At 36.7% G+C, this 21160-nt stretch overlaps 8 protein-coding genes across 8 annotated transcripts; 5 read left to right on the forward strand and 3 right to left on the reverse strand.

The window, feature by feature from the left end:
* Positions 1 to 628: 628 nt before the first annotated feature.
* On the forward strand, positions 629 to 1894 carry L201_002248 (uncharacterized protein; the record flags this gene model as incomplete). Its single annotated transcript, XM_066218025.1, has 1 exon — positions 629 to 1894. One exon carries the CDS (start codon positions 629 to 631, stop codon positions 1892 to 1894), a length of 1266 nt encoding a protein of 421 aa, XP_066074122.1.
* Positions 1895 to 2478: 584 nt separating this feature from the next.
* L201_002249 (uncharacterized protein) lies at positions 2479 to 3698 on the forward strand (the record flags this gene model as incomplete). The annotated part of the gene is made up of 6 exons (XM_066218026.1): positions 2479 to 2568; positions 2638 to 2718; positions 2786 to 2828; positions 2918 to 3324; positions 3475 to 3600; positions 3663 to 3698. 6 exons carry the CDS (start codon positions 2479 to 2481, stop codon positions 3696 to 3698), a joined length of 783 nt encoding a protein of 260 aa, XP_066074123.1.
* Positions 3699 to 4041: 343 nt separating this feature from the next.
* L201_002250 (uncharacterized protein) lies at positions 4042 to 4589 on the reverse strand (the record flags this gene model as incomplete). The annotated part of the gene is made up of 2 exons (XM_066218027.1): positions 4042 to 4224; positions 4314 to 4589. The coding sequence occupies 2 exons, from the start codon at positions 4587 to 4589 to the stop codon at positions 4042 to 4044; spliced, it is 459 nt and encodes a 152-aa protein (XP_066074124.1).
* Positions 4590 to 5069: 480 nt separating this feature from the next.
* On the forward strand, positions 5070 to 10855 carry L201_002251 (uncharacterized protein; the record flags this gene model as incomplete). The annotated part of the gene is made up of 18 exons (XM_066218028.1): positions 5070 to 5141; positions 5204 to 5411; positions 5487 to 6581; positions 6651 to 6836; positions 6902 to 7050; positions 7121 to 7693; positions 7756 to 8000; positions 8083 to 8428; positions 8488 to 8634; positions 8689 to 8856; positions 8949 to 9223; positions 9320 to 9452; positions 9525 to 9744; positions 9818 to 9916; positions 9989 to 10164; positions 10234 to 10467; positions 10539 to 10635; positions 10713 to 10855. 18 exons carry the CDS (start codon positions 5070 to 5072, stop codon positions 10853 to 10855), a joined length of 4566 nt encoding a protein of 1521 aa, XP_066074125.1.
* A 1513-nt stretch (positions 10856 to 12368) lies between these two features.
* L201_002252 (uncharacterized protein) lies at positions 12369 to 14727 on the forward strand (the record flags this gene model as incomplete). Its single annotated transcript, XM_066218029.1, has 7 exons — positions 12369 to 12743; positions 12826 to 12921; positions 12990 to 13181; positions 13267 to 13443; positions 13533 to 13898; positions 13965 to 14272; positions 14385 to 14727. 7 exons carry the CDS (start codon positions 12369 to 12371, stop codon positions 14725 to 14727), a joined length of 1857 nt encoding a protein of 618 aa, XP_066074126.1.
* A 386-nt stretch (positions 14728 to 15113) lies between these two features.
* On the reverse strand, positions 15114 to 18026 carry L201_002253 (uncharacterized protein; the record flags this gene model as incomplete). The annotated part of the gene is made up of 7 exons (XM_066218030.1): positions 15114 to 15365; positions 15446 to 16115; positions 16185 to 16265; positions 16325 to 16476; positions 16555 to 17197; positions 17307 to 17796; positions 17864 to 18026. The coding sequence occupies 7 exons, from the start codon at positions 18024 to 18026 to the stop codon at positions 15114 to 15116; spliced, it is 2451 nt and encodes an 816-aa protein (XP_066074127.1).
* Positions 18027 to 18395: 369 nt separating this feature from the next.
* On the forward strand, positions 18396 to 19093 carry L201_002254 (uncharacterized protein; the record flags this gene model as incomplete). Its single annotated transcript, XM_066218031.1, has 2 exons — positions 18396 to 18917; positions 19025 to 19093. The coding sequence occupies 2 exons, from the start codon at positions 18396 to 18398 to the stop codon at positions 19091 to 19093; spliced, it is 591 nt and encodes a 196-aa protein (XP_066074128.1).
* Positions 19094 to 19876: 783 nt separating this feature from the next.
* Positions 19877 to 20861, reverse strand: L201_002255 (uncharacterized protein; the record flags this gene model as incomplete). The annotated part of the gene is made up of 4 exons (XM_066218032.1): positions 19877 to 20327; positions 20453 to 20518; positions 20625 to 20687; positions 20803 to 20861. 4 exons carry the CDS (start codon positions 20859 to 20861, stop codon positions 19877 to 19879), a joined length of 639 nt encoding a protein of 212 aa, XP_066074129.1.
* Positions 20862 to 21160: the final 299 nt, after the last annotated feature.

The following is a 21160-nucleotide window of genomic DNA, read 5'->3' on the forward strand; positions in this document are numbered from 1 at the left end:
TCGCTTGATATATAGACACATATAGACGTATATGCATACTTATTATCAATAATACAATAAGTAGACCTTATGTTTAATTCCTGATCGTAACCGAAAAGTTCAAATAAACCCCACCATCATCCCACAGACGAATCGGTGTTTGGACACCTAAAGTACTGAGCACCATTCTATGAGAGAAGCAAAGTGACTCTCACCCTTTGACAAAGAGCCCTGAAAAGGAGGCTTTACACTTTCACGACCGTTTAAAAGGAAAAGTGGCGGAAAACGCAGTTCCTTGAGTTCTTCTCCGAACAGGTTTTACAATATAGTTTGAAAGGTTAGCATGAATGGTAATTGAGACTGGCAAACGGGGATGACAACGCTATTGATTATCGTACGATAATTCTAGTGAAGGAGGACACAATCGGCTTTTGACATCATTCATCAATGGAAAGGCAAGGAGCGTTGTATCAGCTTATGTGAAAACTTGGTCCATTCCGGGTATAAAAAGCGTGCTCTTTGCAATCCACCCTCCTGTTGAAACCGTCAACAGCAACCTTCTTGCCACCCTTTCCTATGCCCAATCAATTTCGCATTCAACAATATAACAAACTCTATCTTGGATACACTTATAAACTAATTTGCCAGTATGTCTTCTGCTCATACCACTGCTAAGTCAAAGCCAATAATATTGAGAAATAGAATTGCTTCTTATGCCTCTGGACCAATTCCAATTTATACCGAGAAAGATCAATGGAAAATCGGTCCAACTGAATTATGTTCAGTACCATTCCACACTCATATAGGGGAATTGAATGATCGTCAATCTACCATCAAAAGATCGATTCAGGAACAATACCGAACAGCTATTGATGAAATTGAAGATCGACAATTCCCATCATGTTTTTCCGATTTTGATGAGACTCAGAAGGCATCCATTAGAACCAAGATTGATATGTTGCATGGTGAAAGACACTCTTTGAATGTTCACGAGTCAACTTATGAAGATTATCAACTTTTTCATCAGGAATTGAGCAATGTCTGTAAAGAACTCATGACTGAAGTCTCCCATGTGGTTGATGGTAGATATACTGATGATGAAAATGTTAAAATTGAAAGTCAAATTATATCCTTTGATGAATTATCCGAAAAAGAGCAAAAGAAGGGTATGATATATTTTAATTTGAAAGATGGTTCAATGAGAGAAAAAATGTTATCAGAATCATTCAATAGAATGCAGAAACCTTCATTAATCTTAATCGGTGGTAATTCGAATTATGTAAATGGGACTGAATCTCGATTAAATCAAGTTGATATTGATAATCATACGATCACAGATGAAGCAGGATCAGCTGTCACACCACCGCATAAAAAATTTGACAGATATGATCCGTCAACAACGGTTGGAGAAATTTTATCAATTCATCCTGAAAAGAACACCGATGAAAATACTCTTAGATGTTTAGCTAAACTCAAAGAGAAAGCAACAGAATTAACCGATAAAAATTTTGAGGAATTAGGTCAAGATCCATCTGAATTACCAAAGCTCGTTAATATCACTTTACCTGAGTCGGAAAATGAAGCTGACAGAAAAGAAAAATACATCTTTGATGAGTATGAAAAAATCAAAGCGATGGATGATAAATGGTATAACTTGATGTCAAGTGTGAAAGATACTTTGATCGCCGAAGGATTGGTTGATCATAGTCTTGTTGGTATATCAGTTATCGCAGGTCATGATTTTGATCATCAAAATGATGTTTTGGCGCAAAACCAAAAATATCTCGATTGGACTGACCTACCTAAACGTTTAGGAAGGGAATATCAAGCCATCACGGAAGGAACTTTAGCAAAATCGACTGGTCGAAAGGAGAAGGACGATTTGTCAATTTCTTCTCTCGATATCACTCCTTAAGTGCAGTTGAATTGATGCCACTCATCTTAGCGTGCCATATGGCATGAACATATATGGCTTTCGTATATCTAACCTTCTTATCACTTGCATGGACTTGATGATGTTTCAGTATGCAACAATATGCAGGAACCTTTCCGAATATTCTTGGAGAGACAATGATCATCCCGTGCTATCTCAGTATCCCCTGATGAGCCCTTTGAATGACCTTTTGCCACCCGCCTCCTTTTACCCCTCAATACACACCGCTTTTAGGTTTTGTAATGTTGGCTGCGCGTCACCGTACGCGTTTCATCTTAATTACCCGTTTATAAAACCCTGTAAACAACCAAAGTAGAGTATTGTTAATGTCGTCACTTTATCAAGCAAGATCTTTTATCAACTCTGCTTGTTATCACAGAACTCGAGTTCTTTAACATCATACACAAGATCTACTTGTCAACGACTGGCTTGATTCAAATCTTGCATCGCATAAACATCCACCAACTTGAACAGGTGGTCCAAAGTCCCAGTTTTGAGAATCAGTCCCTTAGCAGAATTCCGGCTAATAATTCACTGGGCGATCAGCAACAAATCCAGGCAATACAATGCCTATGGCATTTGGAGGCGCACCTAAATGTGATACTTGTGGGACATCAGTTTATCACGCAGAACAAGTCCTAGGACCACGTAGAAAGGTCAGCTAGTTGATGAGACTATCAATGTCTGTAAAGGAGGTGGGCTAACTTGATAAGCTTTATCTTTAGATATATCATAAAATATGCTTGAAATGTGCTCAGTGCGGAAAGAGGTTAGATCCAGGTAATTTGGTAGAGCATGATATGCAGGTGAGTAACTGTCACCAGCTCTTAATTTCTGAGAAATACAGAAGCTGATATTGACATCATCATATAGCCGTATTGTTCAAGGTGTCATACACAGTTGTTCGGTACTCGAGGTGAATATCTCTTTAGTCTTTAGGCTCAACGTCATTCCATGTTCCGTTATTAACTACTCAGGCTGACTTGAGAGAACACTGGAAATTAGATCTACGGCACGCCAACGTATTACCAAACATAACGCCAACATCATCTCCTGCTAGACCACAACCACCTATAACACCTTCAACACCTACTTATCGATTACCTTCTTCAGCACATTCAACACAACGTACAAGTCTACCTACGCCAAAAGATTACTATACACCACCTAAAGCACGTACACCACCTCCACCTGAACCTGCTACACCAACTGATCCAAGTATACCAATCACCCGACCAAATTTCCGAGAATCTAGACCTATTGTAGCATCTTATGCTGGAGGTTTGAAAGCTCTAGATGATAAAACTGGTTTACTGAAGAAAAGTGAAAGTCCGAGATCAAAAGTTGGCGAGAGGTTCGGGAACGAAGAAATGTGTAAGAGTTGTGGTAAAAGAGTGTATGCTGCAGAACAAGTGAGTATACAATTTCTACCCTTTTCATGCCAATCAAAGAAATAGAATGACCATGTACTTGAAACATTCATGAACTATCACGGAAGAAGTGTTGGTTCCACGCATAACATTCGCGATTGTGCTTACTTCGGCCCCTTTTCCTCGAGTTAGGTTTACTCGATAGGGTCAAAATGGCATAAGGCTTGTTTAAGGTGTACATCTTGTAAATCAACCCTAGACCCATCAAGGGTATCTGACAAAGACGGCTCACCGTATTGTAAGAACTGCTATGCTAAGGTGAGTCTCGTTATGATCTTCATAATTCAGAACCAAACTGATATCACCATATCGTGCAATAGGAACACGGTCCTGGCGGTATACTGGGGAAGAGGTGATTGAAGCTCGAGTGTCTGGTAGAAACCTTCAGGTTGTTATATCCGACGATTTGACATTACGATTGGTGATGATAAATGACGAAAACTTCATGTTTTATTTTAGAATAAAGTGGCAATAATACGACGCCGAGATCAGTCAGTTATCAGAATCTACGTTGTTGTTGTAACAACGGATAACCTTGCAAGCTGTTATTTATAGTATGCATTTGATATATATCAAGATACAAAGGCTACTTAGGCATTAGGCATTAAGATTTCGTAATTTCATCTACGTTCCCCGACCCCCAACGGAGAGAGGCTATGTAATCGGTCGTCAACCAATGTTAACCGTCTTCTTATCACCTCATTTCTCATTGTTCCCTTCTTTAAGCGCAGTCAGCTGCTCTGCACCCTCATTCTCACTTTCTTTATTCTCTTGATCTAACTTTTTCAAGCGCACTAAATTTCTTTTCTTGACTAATAATCTTACAGTTCTCTCTTGTTCTATAGGATGTAAATCTTGCCAATTCTGTATACGTGATAATGTCTTATTTTAACAGCAAAATGAGAATGTCAGCTCCCCCTTCTACTTCCGGAAGAAACAAGGTATAATATTCTTCAAATGGTTGAACTTACACCGTCAGAATTGATTATCATGGGTCCTAATTTATCTAATTTGATTACGTTTCCTTCACCTAGATCTAAAGTTTGAATTTCTTCTTCAGCTTCTTCTTGTGCACTCTCAGGCTCAGAATTATCCTCATGAGGAGCCTCGATAGCTAGTCGCTGAGCAGCAGTGTCTCCCTTGTCGTTCGTAGGAGCAGAAGTGGGAAGTGCTGAATCAGTTGTTTCTGGTATAGGTGTAGACGGTTCAGGTGAAGGTGATTCTGGGGCATCTAATGGGTTCGACATTTCGAAAGTTCTGGACGATAGCAGGAGATAGAGATACTTCGTACAGGTCTGTATAGCTAGAGTATGACAAGGGCGATCTGGAAAGCTCTGTTATATATACATTCTGCATATAATCTATAACCTTCTTGTCGCTATCTATGGAATTCTTGACATTATTGCTAGAATCTCCTTGCTCACCATAGGAGTATCACTGCCTGCATGACTTGATTTACCTCCACTTTAACCAGATCACGTGATGATGCCACGTGTATAGGTTAAACGCGTCTTTTCATGTCCAGCCAGCCTCATTATTTCATTATTTTGACCCCTAGACGCGTTCCCAAATCAATGTTCAGATGTTCAGTGTTAAATAATGTTCAGATCTTTCATTCCTCTATTGAACAAGCTGATAACCTAATTGCGCTCATTCACAGGCATTTGATAGACGATTATATTTATTGTCAATAGCGTTCTCGTTGATTCTTGTCAATCATACCCATCATGGCTCCAGCAAAAGGTTTAGCGGCACTCAGAGAGGCGCGTGCGAGAGGTGGTAGATTAGGTCAATGGAAAGTGAGTGTAACAGGTATCATAATGCATAACCAAACCCAACGGCTGAATACAATCCCACTCAGCCTTCAGACTCCGAGATATATGATGAAGTAACAGACGACCAATATCGATCTATAGTAGGAGATCGTTTAGAAGATGATTTTATTGAAGACGATGATCAAGGAGATTATGTGGATAGAGGTGTAGATGAATGGAATAATGGTAGAGATGACGATGATGAAAGTGAAGATGAAGATGCTTTTGAAGGTGAAGATGAAGAATTTAGGAAAGGTATGTCATCGTTTATTTCATCTGGAATGAGTAAGATGGTTCTCGTACTAAGCGGTTTATAATATCGATGGATAGCACGGCAGCTAAAGAAAGCTAGAGCAAAAGCTAGAGCAAGTACAGGTAAAACGGCAAGCAAAACAACGAAACCTAAAACCAAGTCGGGTCTTTCAGATTATGCTAGACCTTCGACAGGTGGATCAACATCATATAGACCTGCGCTAAATGCGATGCAAGAAGACGACTTTATGGCTTCTTTGTTAAGTTCAGTCACTTCAGCATCGAATGAATCATCAAATAGAAAAAGGAAATCATCACCTGATATACCATCTTCAGAACCATTACATCCTTCGTCGGATTCCTCATTTTTCTCTTCAAGTGGTACAAGTAGGAAAAGATATGGAGCAGAAGAAGACGAAGACGATGATGATGATCCACCTTCGATATGGGATTCAAAAAGAGGTATAATGAGTAAAGGTAAAGGTAAAAAACCTAGGACGTCTGATATAACTGTGGTTCCTGATCACAAATATACAAATAGAGATCATGAAAATGATCATTTTGCCGACGATGATTTCATTATGGATATCAATGATGATGACAAAACGCCGATCAAACCTGAACCATTCGATGAAAACGATGAAGATGAAGATGAAATGCAAATTAGAAAAGTCAAACCATTGACTACAGCCACCACCAAGTTGAACGGAGCTACTACAACGGCAAGAAGGAGAGTGAATAATTCTAATTCCGTCAAGAACATCGTCAAGCCTGATACAGTAATTGTTAAACCTGAACCTGTTGATGAAGAAAATATGGAAATCGTTAAACCTCGAATAGCTACTACGGCTACTCCTAGAAACGGTAAAACACTTATACCTGGAACATCACATTGGTCCTCGATCCAGGAATCCTTATTACAGCCTCAAACACCAGTTAAAGGATCTGAATTAGAAGAAGTCAAAGCTCCAGTAGGTTCAACTAAAGCTGAAAACGTTTTGGAAAAAGATGGTAGTTTAAGTATGTTCTGGTTGGATCATTTCGAGCAAGATGGTGTAGTACTGTTTGTAGGTAAAGTTTTAGATAAACAAACTGGGAAATACGTTAGTGCATGTGTTAGTATAAATGGTATAGAAAGGAATCTGTTTGTAAAGCCAAGAGCTAAGAGATTTGGTAAGTTAGCTAATGTATCATTGAAGAATCCTCGCTCGAATATAGGCTGACATATCTATAAAAACAAAGTTCAAGGTCAAGAAACAGATGAAGAAGTATCGCGAACAGATGTATTTTCAGAATTCGATAATATACGTAGAAAGGCAGGTATAGAAGAATGGGCTGCATCTTATGTTCAACGTAAATATGCTTTCGAAGATAAAACGGTGGAAAAAGGTGAAAGCGAATGGATGAAAGTTGCTTATGGATTTGATCGTAAGTCAATCAAGCTGGAGGTCTTGTGTGAAGCTCTAATAGTAGCTGATCCATGTACTTTGTAGAACCCGAGATACCGATGGGCACAACGGGTCAAACGTTCAGTCATGTTTTTGGAACGAATACTACACCTTTTGAATTGTTAGTAGTGAAAAGGAAGATAATGGGTCCTTGTTGGCTGAAAATACAGAATCCTACCTTGAGCACTAAATCAGTGAGTCAGCTGTTCAGATCTCGATATGAACTGGTGAAAGATGCATACAGCTGACTCAAACCCAATTCAGGCTTCATGGTGTAAAATCGAGTTTACTGTATCCGATCCCAAAACGGTCAATCCATTCTCTGAGACCGATAATTCTGCTCCTAAAGATACGCCTCCTTTAACCATTATGTCAATATCCTTACGAACCATTGTTAATCATCGGGAGAATAAAACGGAACTGTTATGCGCGACTACCCGTACATGGGAAGGATGCAATATTGAAGATCCAACGCCACCTGATCAATTACGTTCATCATTGAATACCATCATACGGCCCATAGAGAAGTTCCCACCTGGCTTAGAAGCAAGAGGTAAAACCGATAGATCACCATTCCAAACTGTCAAAGCCGAAAGAGCTTTATTGAACTCTTTACTCGCCACAATACAGCGACATGACCCAGATGTCATCGTAGGACATAATTTCTTAGGTAATACCTTTGAAGCTTTATTATACCGATTGAAAGAATTGAAAGCGGATCATTGGTCTAGGATCGGTAGATTCAGAAGAAAAGGTTTCAATATAAGTAAAGGCGGTAGTAACCATCGTCTCTTGGCTGGTAGATTGGTTGCAGACCTTTCAAGTGATGCTGCTAAGGTGAGTCACAACGCACTGCAATGACGAATATGAAAGAGCTAACTCAAATATCATTGTAATAGGGCATGATCTCCTCTACTACTTGGTCTTTAACGGAAATGTGTGGAACGCATCTCAAGGTTCAGAGAGAAGATATCGATCCTGAAGATACTCATAGTTATTTCGATCATACATTATCATCTCCTGATAAATTAATCAAATTCATTAGATTATGTGAAGTTGATGCTTTCTTCCAAATGGCAATTGCAGCTAGAGTGCAGATGTTACCTTTGACTAAACAGCTAACCAATTTAGCTGGTAACTCATGGTAAGTTAGCTTCTTTTTGGCCTCCTACACCTTTTTACCAAGGGGATCTGACAAGCTAATCCCTTTCGTGAATTACATATAGGAATTTAACGTTAAATGGAGGTAGAGCAGTACGAAATGAATTCATCTTATTACATGAATTCCACAGATTAAAATATGTTTGTCCTGATAAAGCACCATTTTCAAAGAAAAACAAATTTCAGGCACAAAATGATGAAGATGATCCAACTGGTGCAGCAGCAGAAGATATTGTGAATAAACCCATAAGAGGTAAAGCAAAATATTCAGGTGGTTTAGTATTTGAACCAAAAAGAGGTTTATGGGATACTTATATCATGGTAATGGATTTCAATTCTTTGTATCCAAGTATTATCCAAGAATATAATATAGATTTCACTACGGTTGACAGAGAAGTTGAGGATGATCAGGTGGGTCAGATTCATTCCCGATAATGATCACTCAATGCTAAACGATTGATCCCTTTTAGGCTGAAGAAGAAAAGATTCCTGATGTTCCAGCTTCAGATGTAGCTCAAGGTGTTTTGCCCAGAATTATTGCTACTCTTGTCAATAGACGTAGACAGGTAAAAGGCTTAATGAAAGATAAATCTGCCACTCCCGCTCAACTCTTACAGGTAAGCTACTATACCTGTTATTATTCAGCTTCTCAGCTAACTGTCATGATGTAGTATGATATTCGACAACAAGCTCTCAAACTTACTGCAAATTCAATGTATGGTTGTCTTGGTTTTGCAGGATCTCGATTCTCTTCTAGACCTCTAGCTGCTTTGACTACATTCAAAGGTAGAGAAATTTTAACTCATACAAGAGAACTAGCAGAATCTCTTCAACTTGATGTAAGTCTAATTCACCGCATCATTCTTTCTTTTCCTCTAAAGAGAAAAATGGGGGAGATTATGCTGACATGATGACAATCGTACGTTTGTAGGTCGTATACGGTGACACAGATTCAGTATTTGTAAATTCAAATGTAACATCATTACCAGAAGCACACAAAATTGCAAATGATTTCAAAAAATTAGTTAATGAAAGATATAAATTATTAGAAATTGATCTAGATGCTATTTTTGAGAGAATCTTATTATTAAATAAAAAGAAATACGCAGCTGTAAAGATTGAAGATAACGGCGAGAGAAAAACTGAAGTGAAAGGTTTAGATATGAAAAGAAGAGAATTTTCTAAAGTTTCTAAAGATGCTTCTAGGTGAGTTCTGAGTTTCCGAATTATGTTCATGACAGTCAGTATGAATGTTGTGAGCTGAGCTGATTCTCGGATTATATAACGTACAACGAACTGCAGTGCTGTTCTGAAAGAGATTCTTAGTGGAGAATCAACTGAAATTGTAGTAGAGAAAATACATGAACTTTTAACTAATCTCGGTGAAGCCGTTAAAAATGGTTCGATACCTTTAGATGATTTCATAATATTCAAAGTGAGTATAATTAGATTGTATTTCTCACTGTTCGACATTTTACTTATACTGACAATCTAATTATGATAATAGCGTTTGGGTAAAAATCCAGAAGATTATCCAGACAAAAAATCACAACCACATGTACAAGTTGCTTTGAAAATGAAAACTAAAGGAGCTTCAGTTAGAGCACATGATGTTATACCTTATATAATGTGTTTAGATGAATCTGGAAAAGGTGGTAAAACTGCTCAGGCTGAAAGAGCTTTTCATCCTGATGATTTAAGAAGACAGGGGTCAGAACTGAAAATAGGTAGGTAAACATCTTCGTCTTCTTTTTCAGCTTCGAAAGGCAATCATACAGAAGCTGATGGGACACACTATAGATTACGATTTTTACCTTGATACCCAAATTTTACAACCTGTTTTAAGATTATGTGAAACTATCGAAGGTACTGAAAGATCTAGATTAGCAGAATGTCTAGGTGAGCCCATCAAAAATTTCATTTTCTTAATCATACATGAATTGAGTTCGCTGATCTGCTTATTCTATTCAGGTCTCGATCCGTCGAGATACGCTTCTTCAGGTTCTGGTGTAACGGATGAGAAACAATTCTTCACCTTTGAATCGCAAATATCGGATAAAGAACGATTTAAAGAAGCCGATCCATTGCAGTTGAGATGTGTAGCTTGTGAAAGCACTTTTACCTTCCAAGGGTTAATGGAAGAATCTGTAAGTCTCACCTCAACTCAGATAGATAGATAGACTGATGACATGCTAACATCCATGAATAATCCTTAGACCAATGTCCAACCAGTCGGTATATCGTGTTCAGCATGTCATGCAATTGTCCATCCAGCTTCCGTATCTATTCAACTGGAAAACCAGATAAGATCACATATATCAAGGTACTATTTAGGCTGGACAGTGTGTGATGGTGAAGGTTGTGGAGCGAGAACAAGAATGATGAGTGTTTATGGTAAAAGATGTTTAGGGTTGGTGAAAGAAGGATGTAGAGGTACTGTCAGGTTAGAGGTAAGTCAACTGGATTTTTCACAATATGGTTCTAAAAGCTAATATAGTGGCACGTATCGTTTTATTATCAGTATAACGATAGTAAATTGTATAATCAGCTACTGTACTATAGAAGTTTATTCGATGGTGAAAAAGCTATTTCTACTTCACGAGGATCAGCCAGATTTGGTAAGTATCAATAATTTTCTTTTGAGTCAGATAGGATAGATAGCTAATCGTTGTCACGTAATATGTCTTTATTATAGAGGAAATTCGTGCACTAGTCTTACCCAACACAGCTCTGTTCACACAATTACTTAATGCAATCGATGGATATTTAGATAAGAATGGTAGGAGGTTCGTTGATATGAAAGGTTTATTTGGATTCATGGAAAGAATCAGAATATAGTGTTATTTCCCTCGTTTCCTATTTTTCTTGACGTTTAGCCTACTCATGGGATTCATCCTTTTATTTCTTCCTTTTATATTTGCTTGCCATTTCTTTCTTTCCTAATGTTTTCGTATCACCGTCTCTTTACAATGTTTGTATACTGCTCAGACTGCATGAAATCAAAGTAAAACGATCCCTTCGTTGGTGCTTTGGGTATTTGAGGTATAAATCACCAGAGTCCAGCCAGGATTTTCAGTGTGGATGTGTGAGATCCAGCGTGAATAGGGACGGAGCTTTCAGTTTAGATCCAAGATCAAATACCAGGCATTTCAGACCGATCTTTCATGAATGAACAAGATATGAATCTCCGTCGGTTAGGCGAACGAAAGATTATATATATGTGAGAATACCTTGATAGCCATAAATATGCTTGATATCATTTTGACCGAGATCTTTGGAAAAAGGAGTTTCAATTCGATCTCCGCATATTATCTTCGTATCATTTTAATGTGAGTGACTAACCCGAATGGCCGATGCGAAAAAATAGTCATTACGAATGTTTGTAATACTCAATACGATACAAACTTGATAGTCAGAGCTTTCGATAAGAATAAATGCTAATCAAGTCTGTGCGTTTCGTTAAAAGGAAGGGTTATTAATCTATTCAGGGTCGATATAGAAGAGTGATCGAAGTATCCTGCTATCTATGTAAACTATATGACGCTTAGTAAGATCTAATATTTAATCTAAAAGATCTTGTTAACATAATCAAAACCTCCACCATAGTATAAGATAAGGGAGAAGTTCTAGCTCGGGCATCAATGTGGAGGTACTGTATTAGTGCTTCAGTGTGATTTACAGCAGGAGATCTCAAGGAGAGATGCGAGAGGAAAGATCCGAATGTATAGGAGAAAGAAGGAGATCTCGGGTATAGATCCCCTACCTTATGTTCACATACAGTTACTCCTTGATTACAGCCCATACGAGCACGATTACAACTTTTTAACTTATACCTTTACCGATCAGGTAAGCTTAAACTCTCTCTCCCGCCTAATACTGTACAAGAAAGGTATGTAGATATCTAATTCCTTTTACCGTTACTAACCTGATATGATTACTTAAGCCTTAAAATCATATAACATTACATACTAAAAAAAGCAAATCACACCAGCGATTTTTTTATGATTAGATAAGCCTCCGAGAATGATTGATTTTCTATTATTAAGCACATGTAGTGGATTTCTCATCATACCTATTATATTGGCTGGTAAAAGATAGGAAAAGTCCTTTTTATACAGGCTCGGTGATACGGTCCAAATGTAAGGTATATAAAGAAAGTCAATTTTCGAGATGGATTGGGTTATCTCCATCTTTCATCATCAGAATCACTTAACATCCATTTAACTCTAATACAACTGACATAAGTATCCGAATCCCTATAATAAGATTACATTGACTGTCTAATTTACATCGATCATACTCATACAAAAAGAGAGAACATTCAACTTCCATTCTCATAGAAATAGTCAAAATGGCTAGTACAATCCAAAATACCAATCAAGTTCCTTCTCACGAACCATTCGAGAGGAATGATACGATAGATACATATACATCAACTATTGCCTCACCAAATCCATCATCAGCAGATCCATCTTCAAATATTGAATCACCTTCACCGAATCGCACTGTTGTAGATTTAGATGAAAATGGTAAATGTCAAGTATCACCAAATAAATTAGAAAAGAAATTAGAAGGTGAACAAGCACAACAACAACAAGAACAACAACAAAACCAGGAAACTGAATTGAAAAGACATAAATCAACTGTAACTACTGTAAATGGAGCAGAAATCAAATTAAGTCAAAAGAGAACATGGTTTTTGTTATTAGTTTTCTCTGTTGCTCAAGTGAGTTTTTTTCTCTTTCTTCCGTATACTCACCCTATAGTATACATGACTGATCACACATCAATTTCTCATTACCTTTTAGTACCTTGATATTGCCTCTTATTCAGGTTTATTCGTGTTCACAGATGCTGTTTTAACAGATCTTGATATTTTATATGAATCTTCCTCATGGATTATTGTGAGTTATAAGGTCTTTTCTCATCGTATTCTTACCACAAATGTTAATTTGTATATTTACTACTTTAGACCGCCTACTCTGTAACTTTTGCAGCATTTTTATTATTCTGGGGTAGAGTATCAGATTTATATTCTGCTAAACCAGTTTTCACCTATGGTTTCTTATTACTTGGTGTTATAAACTTGATTATAAGTTTCATGACCAATAAATATGCTTATTTCGTATTTAGAGCTATCAGTGGTATTGCCGGAGCGGCTACTGTGAGTTTGACCACTTATTATTCTGAATGAAATCCAAAAACAAAAACAAAAAAAAACAAAACTAATAACGATCTTGATATAACAGATCCCATCAGCATTTAGACTGATTTTGGCTATTTTTGAACCTGAAGAATTGAATGTAGCATTAACATTATTCGGTTTAAGTGGTGCTATTGCAAACGTTACTGGTTTAGTTTTAGCTGGTTTCTTCGGTTTCATCACTGCTGGTGGACAAAATTCAGCTTGGAGATGGTTTTTTAGAGTAAGTACATTAATACATTGATTAACTCTTTCAAATTGTCATATTCAATCAGCAAATCATTCGCTAACGAGTTATGTCAAATTATTCAGATGATCGCAATAGTTTGTGTACCATTCGCATTCGCAGCTATAACCTTAGTACCAAAAACAAAGGGAGACAAAGCAGATGAATGTACATCAAAAGATAAATTTGAAAGATTAGATTTAATCGGTTCATCTTTAATGTTATTTTCAATTATTTTAATTATTTTAGGTTTAACTTTAGGTGCTTCATATGGTTGGAAAACTGCAAAATTCTTAGTACCTTTCCTTTTATCTTGGCCTTTATTTATTGCTTTCTTCATTTGGGAATCAAAATTACCTGAAGGTTACGCTTTAATTCCTCCTTCATTCTGGAAAATTCCAAACATGACTCTTTTGATCGTTTTTGCACTTGGTATTTATCCTTGGTGGGCTGTAAGTCATCTTTAAGTATTGCCTTTTCATTCAGGTATATCAATTGACAATTTATCCGTTTGTTAGGTCAATCAACTCCCATTAGTCGAAAGATTCTTAGTAGTTTTTGGTGAAACCCCAATTATAGCTGCTGTAAGAATGTTACCTGAAGGTTTAGCTGCTTTGGCAGTAGCCATGGTTATTCCACCATTATTACAAAAATTAGGTTCTGGTAAATGGCCAATCGCAGCTGGAATGTTATTAGGTTCAGTCGCATATTTATTATTCATCTTTACACCAAATGGTACTGTACATAATCACGAATATTGGAGATGGTCTTTCCCTGCTATGATTATTGGTTCAGGTGCAGCTATGGCTAGTTTCTTAGGTACAAAGTGAGTCGAACTTATCCCTCATAACATCCATTCGAAACCACAATTTCAGGGATATTTCGTATATATATATACTGTACTGTACTAATATTCTTTATTTTAAAACCCAATTTAGTATCACAGTTATGACTTCAGTTCCACCTGCAATGTCAGGTGTAGCAGGAGCAATGTTACAAGTATCTTTACAAGTTGGTGCAGTATTAGGTTTATCCGTTCAAGCAGGTTTATTAACTTTAAATCCCGGTTCAATAACAAATTATTCAAATGTTCAAGCTTCATTTTGGTTTCAATTTGGTTGGTCAATATTTAATATGTTATTAATTATTATTTTCTTTAGACCAGGCAAAGCTGCAAAAGGTTCTGAACAAGCTGCAAAATTAGAAAAAATTCATTCTAGACAAAGTCAACTTGGTGATTCAAATAAAAAAGGTCCTGAATCTTCTGATGTTATGGTTTAAATGTTTTAAATAGAATGTAAATGATTGTTTTAGTGCTTTCCCCCTCAACCCATCACTTTTCCCCCAAAAGTACTTCCATCGCAATTTATATGTCATACTAGACAATATCTCCCGTTTTCCTTTTCCGCCTTACTTTTAACTTTTATCACTCTCCTTTCCTCTCTCTAATTAGACAATTATGTAGCTTATAATGCGAGGTTCTATTGATCTCAACGTTTTGAAATAGGATAATATTTGTCTACCAAAATAATAATTATAATAATATATGCATTTTATATGGACAACAACATTGCTTATTGTATGATAGTATGTACAGCTTGAATGAAGAGTAAAGCCCCAATATACGTTTATGGAAATCATTAAAAATACAAAAAAAAATAACAAGATCAATCAAGATCAATCATTAATTCGTCATCATCATCATCATTATTGTTATCCTCCTTGTCATTATTTGATGGCCTAGCACCGTTCATCGATTTTGAAACCAAGTTACTTTTACTATTTTCCCGTTCTTTCAATTTCCTAGCTATTCTCTCTTTTTCCATTCTTTTGGCTTTATTCTCTTCTTCCAATTTTTTAGATAATCTTTCTAATTTACATCCTTTTTCTTCACCTTTCAAAGCTGCTATTGCGTCAAGCTAAAAAAAACGAAAGACGCATACTCACGTATTAGCCCTTCTCTATTTTTTCAACCTCTTTTTTTCGTCAATGTACTTACCCTTCTTTGTACATCTTCACCATCTCTATTAGATGATTTCGAAGTTGGATCAAATCCAATTCTCTTTATAGCTTGAGCATTAAAAGGTCTTTTCTTATCTAATTCTTCTTGTTCCTTATCTAACTCGAATTGTGTTTTACCTTGCTTTGTTAGTTTTCCAGCTCTACTATTATTACTTTGACTACTATTTTCTTCATTATTGTTTTTGTCTGCTTCTGCATCTTTACGCTTCTGCTGCTGCTGCTTTTCAATCGCATTCAAATATCTCGCACCAGTCGTACCATTACCTTGACCACCATTTGACCATATCTCATCCCTTAAGAAATTTTGTAAATCTTTTTCTTCTCTTTCAATTTCTAATTGTTTTCTTTTTTTACTATGCTTATTATTTCTACCTAATTTTTCTGATAAATATTCTTCACCAAATCCTTTTAATCCACCTCTTTTTGCAGATTCTGTATTGATAACTTTTCCACCTCCGACTATATATGTCGCTCCTCCTCCACCGTTATCTATTCCTCTAGGTGCAGCTTGTCTTCCTCCACCAGGTAATAGACCTGTCTTCCGTTTGGCATCAAATCCTATCATCGATTTACCTATTCCACCTCTGCTACTTCCTTGCGAAGAGGATCCGTTAACTGATCTTGTAGCCAGAGCGAATGACGAGGTACTATTCAAAATTAAAAGATGTTGTCAGTCTCATAATAGCCATTAAACTAAGAGTTAAAAAAGTATTTACCTAGCTGTAAATTCTGCTCTACCTGATTTACCACGTTGTATAGCCGCATGTACATGATATTCACATACTTGATTTTGACGCCTGAGTAGACGAATGGCTATCAGCTTCAAGTGGAAAGTAACGTATTTAACGCCACTCACAGATCAACCCAAGTTTTACATCGATTCCCGTCTTTCTGCATAGCGTTACATCTACCTAAATCTTTAGCTTGACCGAGGAGTATGATCGAATCTGCCGAATAAGGATTCAGACCGAGTGGGAACTCTAAAGGATGTGGACCATTACTTCCACCCTATTATAGATATTAGCCTTGACCTATCATTATAAAATGGCTATTCAGGTGATCCGATTCGAATATTCGCACGCTTACCCTCAAATTTCTCCATACTCTAGGATTTAGGATAGCAATAACATTTCCTTCAGTCAAATTACACCATTTTTCATATGCACCACCTGAACCACCTCTATAAGATTTCGTAATTTCTTTCTCACCAGTTTCTTCATTGGTATGTTCTTCTCTTACTACAGCATCAGCTTCGAAAAGTAATAATTGCAATAATGCATCACCTGATGTAGATGTACCGGCAGATCTATGTGTTCTAGGTGGTAATGAACATAAAGTAAAATTTATATATTTTTTAGGTACTCTTTTCCTTTCTTGTGTATTCTTCTTTTGTTTTTTCCATGGCGGTATTTTATCTTTCTTGTTTGTTTTTCCAGGATCATTACCAACTTTAAGAGCTTCAGCCAAAGATTTCGATGTATGTTCTGCGTCATCATCATTATCATCTTCCTCTTCGTCACTACTATATTCAGTAACATCTTTATTACCACTAATCTTAACTTCTCCTCTCTGTGCGACTACAGCAATCGTTATCCAGTCTCCATCAACTGGTATATCATATGTTGCTCCATCTCTAGATAATCTAATAACTGAATATATCTGTGATGAGGTTAAGAAATATCTCCCAGATAAATGATCTTGTAGATGTGAATGTGATAGTATACGTTTACTACGTAAAAGGACAAAAATGATTTTAGCAGATATGTTTGATAGGGAAGTTCACTCAGACGAATGAGAGATAACATGAATGGCTGTTAAAAGATGTTAGTAGAACTCACGATAACCTTATACCTGAGTTTGGTTCAACAAACCTCCATTCTTTTTCACCTTCAGTATCTGTTCCGAATTCTTTTGGACCTAAAACAAGATTCTCTATTATATTTAAATTATCATCTCTTTTGTTTTTAGGTATTTCATCTTCAACTTCTAATTCTGGTGATTCACTTTTACTTTTACCTTTACCTTTACCTTTTATCAAAGCTGTGTTTGCTTTATTACGTTCTTCAAATCCATTTGATCTTGGAGTAGTATTTCGTGTGGGCATAGATAATAACGATGATGAAGGTGATGCTGATGAGCCGAATCTACTACGTCGAGCAGCTAACAAGGAACCCATCTTTGATGGCCCAGATTGAGGTAAAGAAGGTAAAATTTGAGGAGCTGCCTTAGGCTTCGGTTTTGAGCCTGTTGAAGACGAGGCATGATTAAGACTGAAGTTAGGTTGAACAGGTCGCTTGGGTAAAGAGCCAGGATCATCATTGGTGATAGCTGCAGTTCAAATGTTTCACGTCAATATAAGCTGTTGTAACTTTTGAACCACGAGCTATGAACTTACCACGTATAGAAGCCTTCTTAGGTGTGGAATTAACTAAAACTTTTGCTTCTTCTTTCTCTTTCAATTGACGAGCATAATCATCTTTAGCTTGTCTCTCCCTTTTCTTCCTCTGTAATTCAGCTATTTGAGCATCGATATCCTCCACCGAATCATCACCTGGCATTTTGATCGCTCTGTGTTCTGTTGAAAGGTTTGCTAATCCAAAGCAGAAAATGGTTGAAAAAGCAAAAGACATAGACGAAGAATTTCAACATTGAAATATCAAAAACGCGTAACAAGTTAGGCACCGTATACGCGTAGTACTACTAGTATAATGGTGGGAGTATGATGACGTAATCTTGAAATGATCATGTCTGACAAAGTTGACGGATGAAAGCTGAAGCGGGTCATTTTCTATCGATAACTTTTACCTTTATTAGGATGGATGGAAATATATCAGAGTTCAATCAATCTTATCCATATACTTAGGATCGTCAAGAGCAAATCAACGAACAGATTACTAGTGAACTTTGTGAGAATCGCCTTTTCGATAATGCCTTCAGCTATATATGTCGATCAAAACGATATAGATACACCAATCCCTTTAGTCGTTGTACCACCTATAAATTTTTCTTTGGTTGTACCTGGAATATATAGATCTGGACACCCAAATAAAAAAAATTTCAATTTTTTAAAACGATTAAATCTTAAAAATGTTATTTATTTAGAAAGTTTAAAAGATGAAAATGAAGGTGAATCATATAGAATTGATTCATTAAATTTTATAAATGAAAATCGAATCAATTTATTCGAATTCAATTTATCTAAAGAAAATAACTTATTCACTTTACAAGGTAAACAAAATTTAAATGATTTATTAATAATCATATTAAATAAACAGAATTATCCAATTTTAATTCATGATGATACAGGTAAAAATACTTCATCATTAATTTGTTCATTGATTAGAAAATTTCAAAATTGGTCTTTAACTTCAATATTTCAAGAATCTGATTTATTTGCTGGACCAGCTGGTGGTTCAGAAGGTTTGGGTTTAGGTGAAGCTGGTATGGAAGTGAGTCATCATCCCATTTCGCATCTTATCACTGAGGGGGTGAAAGTTGTAAAATTCGTTCTTAATTAGTATGGCAAAGCTAATGTAATTAACGCTCCTTCTATCAGTTTATCGCATCATTTGATCCGAAAATGTTTAAATACGATAAACAATATAAACCTGATTGGCTTGACTGATTAATTACACCCGGTATAGACATGACTTTGTAGGATATACAAGTCAACCTTGGTGACATTCGTTAGCTTGCAAAAATTGGATGATATACGAGCTCAACGCATATGTTAATGATTACGTTCAACGTTTCAAGTAACGCCTAATCAATCAGAACATCATTTTACTCAAGCTGAATGTTAAAGATCCGATCTCGTATATATATGGTCGATAAATATGTCAACGGCTTTCCAATATTATGTTAGGCAGATCAATTCAGTACAATACAAGGAGATAAAGAATGGCTTGGTATCTGATGGACGATCTATGGATTGCATTCTCATTTTATAAGAAAGGGCGAGTGATTTTTCTGTAAAGGCTTTGACGTTCAATATATAGAAGTCAACAGATTTGTCTGGTTGAGAAACGTAAGATTATCACAAGGCGATAACACTTGTAGACCGAATATGCCCCAGTTTGATGCTATAAAATCCACTTAAATGCATCGAATGTACAGTTTCCAATCAAAGAAGCGGAGACAGAAAATCGTGGTATAAAATGCAATTTGTACTCGTGTGCTATCTCATTGCGAGCAACTTCAGACTCTAAAATTGGGTTTGTACTAGATACATTTTATGACTGAAATGACTCATATTTGTTATTAAAAAGACTATACGACAAATAACCGGGATAAAAAAGAATGGATAAAATTAGAAGTATGAATACTCAATTCCATTACGGTAAGTATGATTTAACATTTTACAGTATTTGGAATGGGATCGAGGGGATGAGAGTGAGGTAGATCAGATTTAAAGAGCTACGTAAGCACCAGCAACTAAACCTACAATACCAACAGCTGAACCTAAAAGACCTTTGAAACCAAATTCGAGTTTATTTGCTGAAGAAGCTTTTGAAGCAGAGGCTGAAGCAGCTGATGCTGAACCCGAAGCGGCAGCGCTTCCTGAATGAGTAGCTGAAGCTGAACCTGAGGCTGAACCCGAGGTTGCACTTCTACTGGCAGAAGCAGCAGCAGCTGATGAAGCTGAAATAGCTGAAGTAGCTGATGAAGCGATTGAAGAAGCTAATGATGAAGCTGAGGCACCAGATTGAGTTAATGAAGCAATAGCTGAAGCGTCGACTGAAGATGCTGATCCAGTTGCTGAGATTGATGCTGTAACTGATCCACCAGTAACTGATTGTCCAGCACATAAAGCTGATTGTAATGATACAGCGGCAGTTTGTTCTTCTGATGTACAGTTGCTGTGTGGGTGTTAACGGCAAGTCAAAGATAGCGAATTGAGTTAAATAGAGTAAATAGATGAGATCAAACCAATTTGTCAGCTCGAGTTGATTTTTAATATGATTCAGGTAGGACAGTCACTCACGCAATCAAACAGGCTCCAGCAGCATTTTGGAATGCAGCGTTAGTACATACACAAGAGACATCAGTGCTGGCAGAGGGAATAGGTTGATCAGCTCTCTGAAGATATACCATTTGACAAGGATTTATCAGGGTACATAGAAGACCATGTGAATGTGGAATACTTGTCTACTCACTATGAAGTACAACCAGCAGCAGCGGCAGCTTGAGTTGAACAAGTAACAACACAAGTTGGAATACTAGATAGAAAGAACAAAAAAAAAAGACAGATCTGATCTTAGCATTCGTCGTAGACGATTTTGTTTATATATAATTGAATGGAAAGATATCAGACGAGAATGAGGAGAAACTCACGAAACTTGTGCAGAAGCTAAACTAGCTAAAGCGATAGAAGCGAAGATTGTAAATTTCATTGTGGGTTGATTTGGTTTGTTTAGCTGTGTAATGTAAGAATCTATTTTAAGTGTATATGTGTATGTTGTCTATTTGTTTTGTATGTGTAGTAAGTAGATTGAGGAGAAGAAGAAAAGAAAGATAAGGTTGATTGATGATATATATATATATATTTACATGCAGCAAAGTGGGGGGTTGTTTACCTTTACGTTCAAGTATACTCTACTCTGCTTTACTCTTGGTATAGGTAATTTATAGATACGTACTTTTTATTCGGCTACCGGCTAAATCTGGTAGAGTCACAGTACGATTACAGTAG

The sequence above is a fragment of the Kwoniella dendrophila genome, chromosome 2 (assembly GCF_036810415.1).
Source record: "Kwoniella dendrophila CBS 6074 chromosome 2, complete sequence".
NCBI lineage: Eukaryota > Fungi > Basidiomycota > Tremellomycetes > Tremellales > Cryptococcaceae > Kwoniella > Kwoniella dendrophila.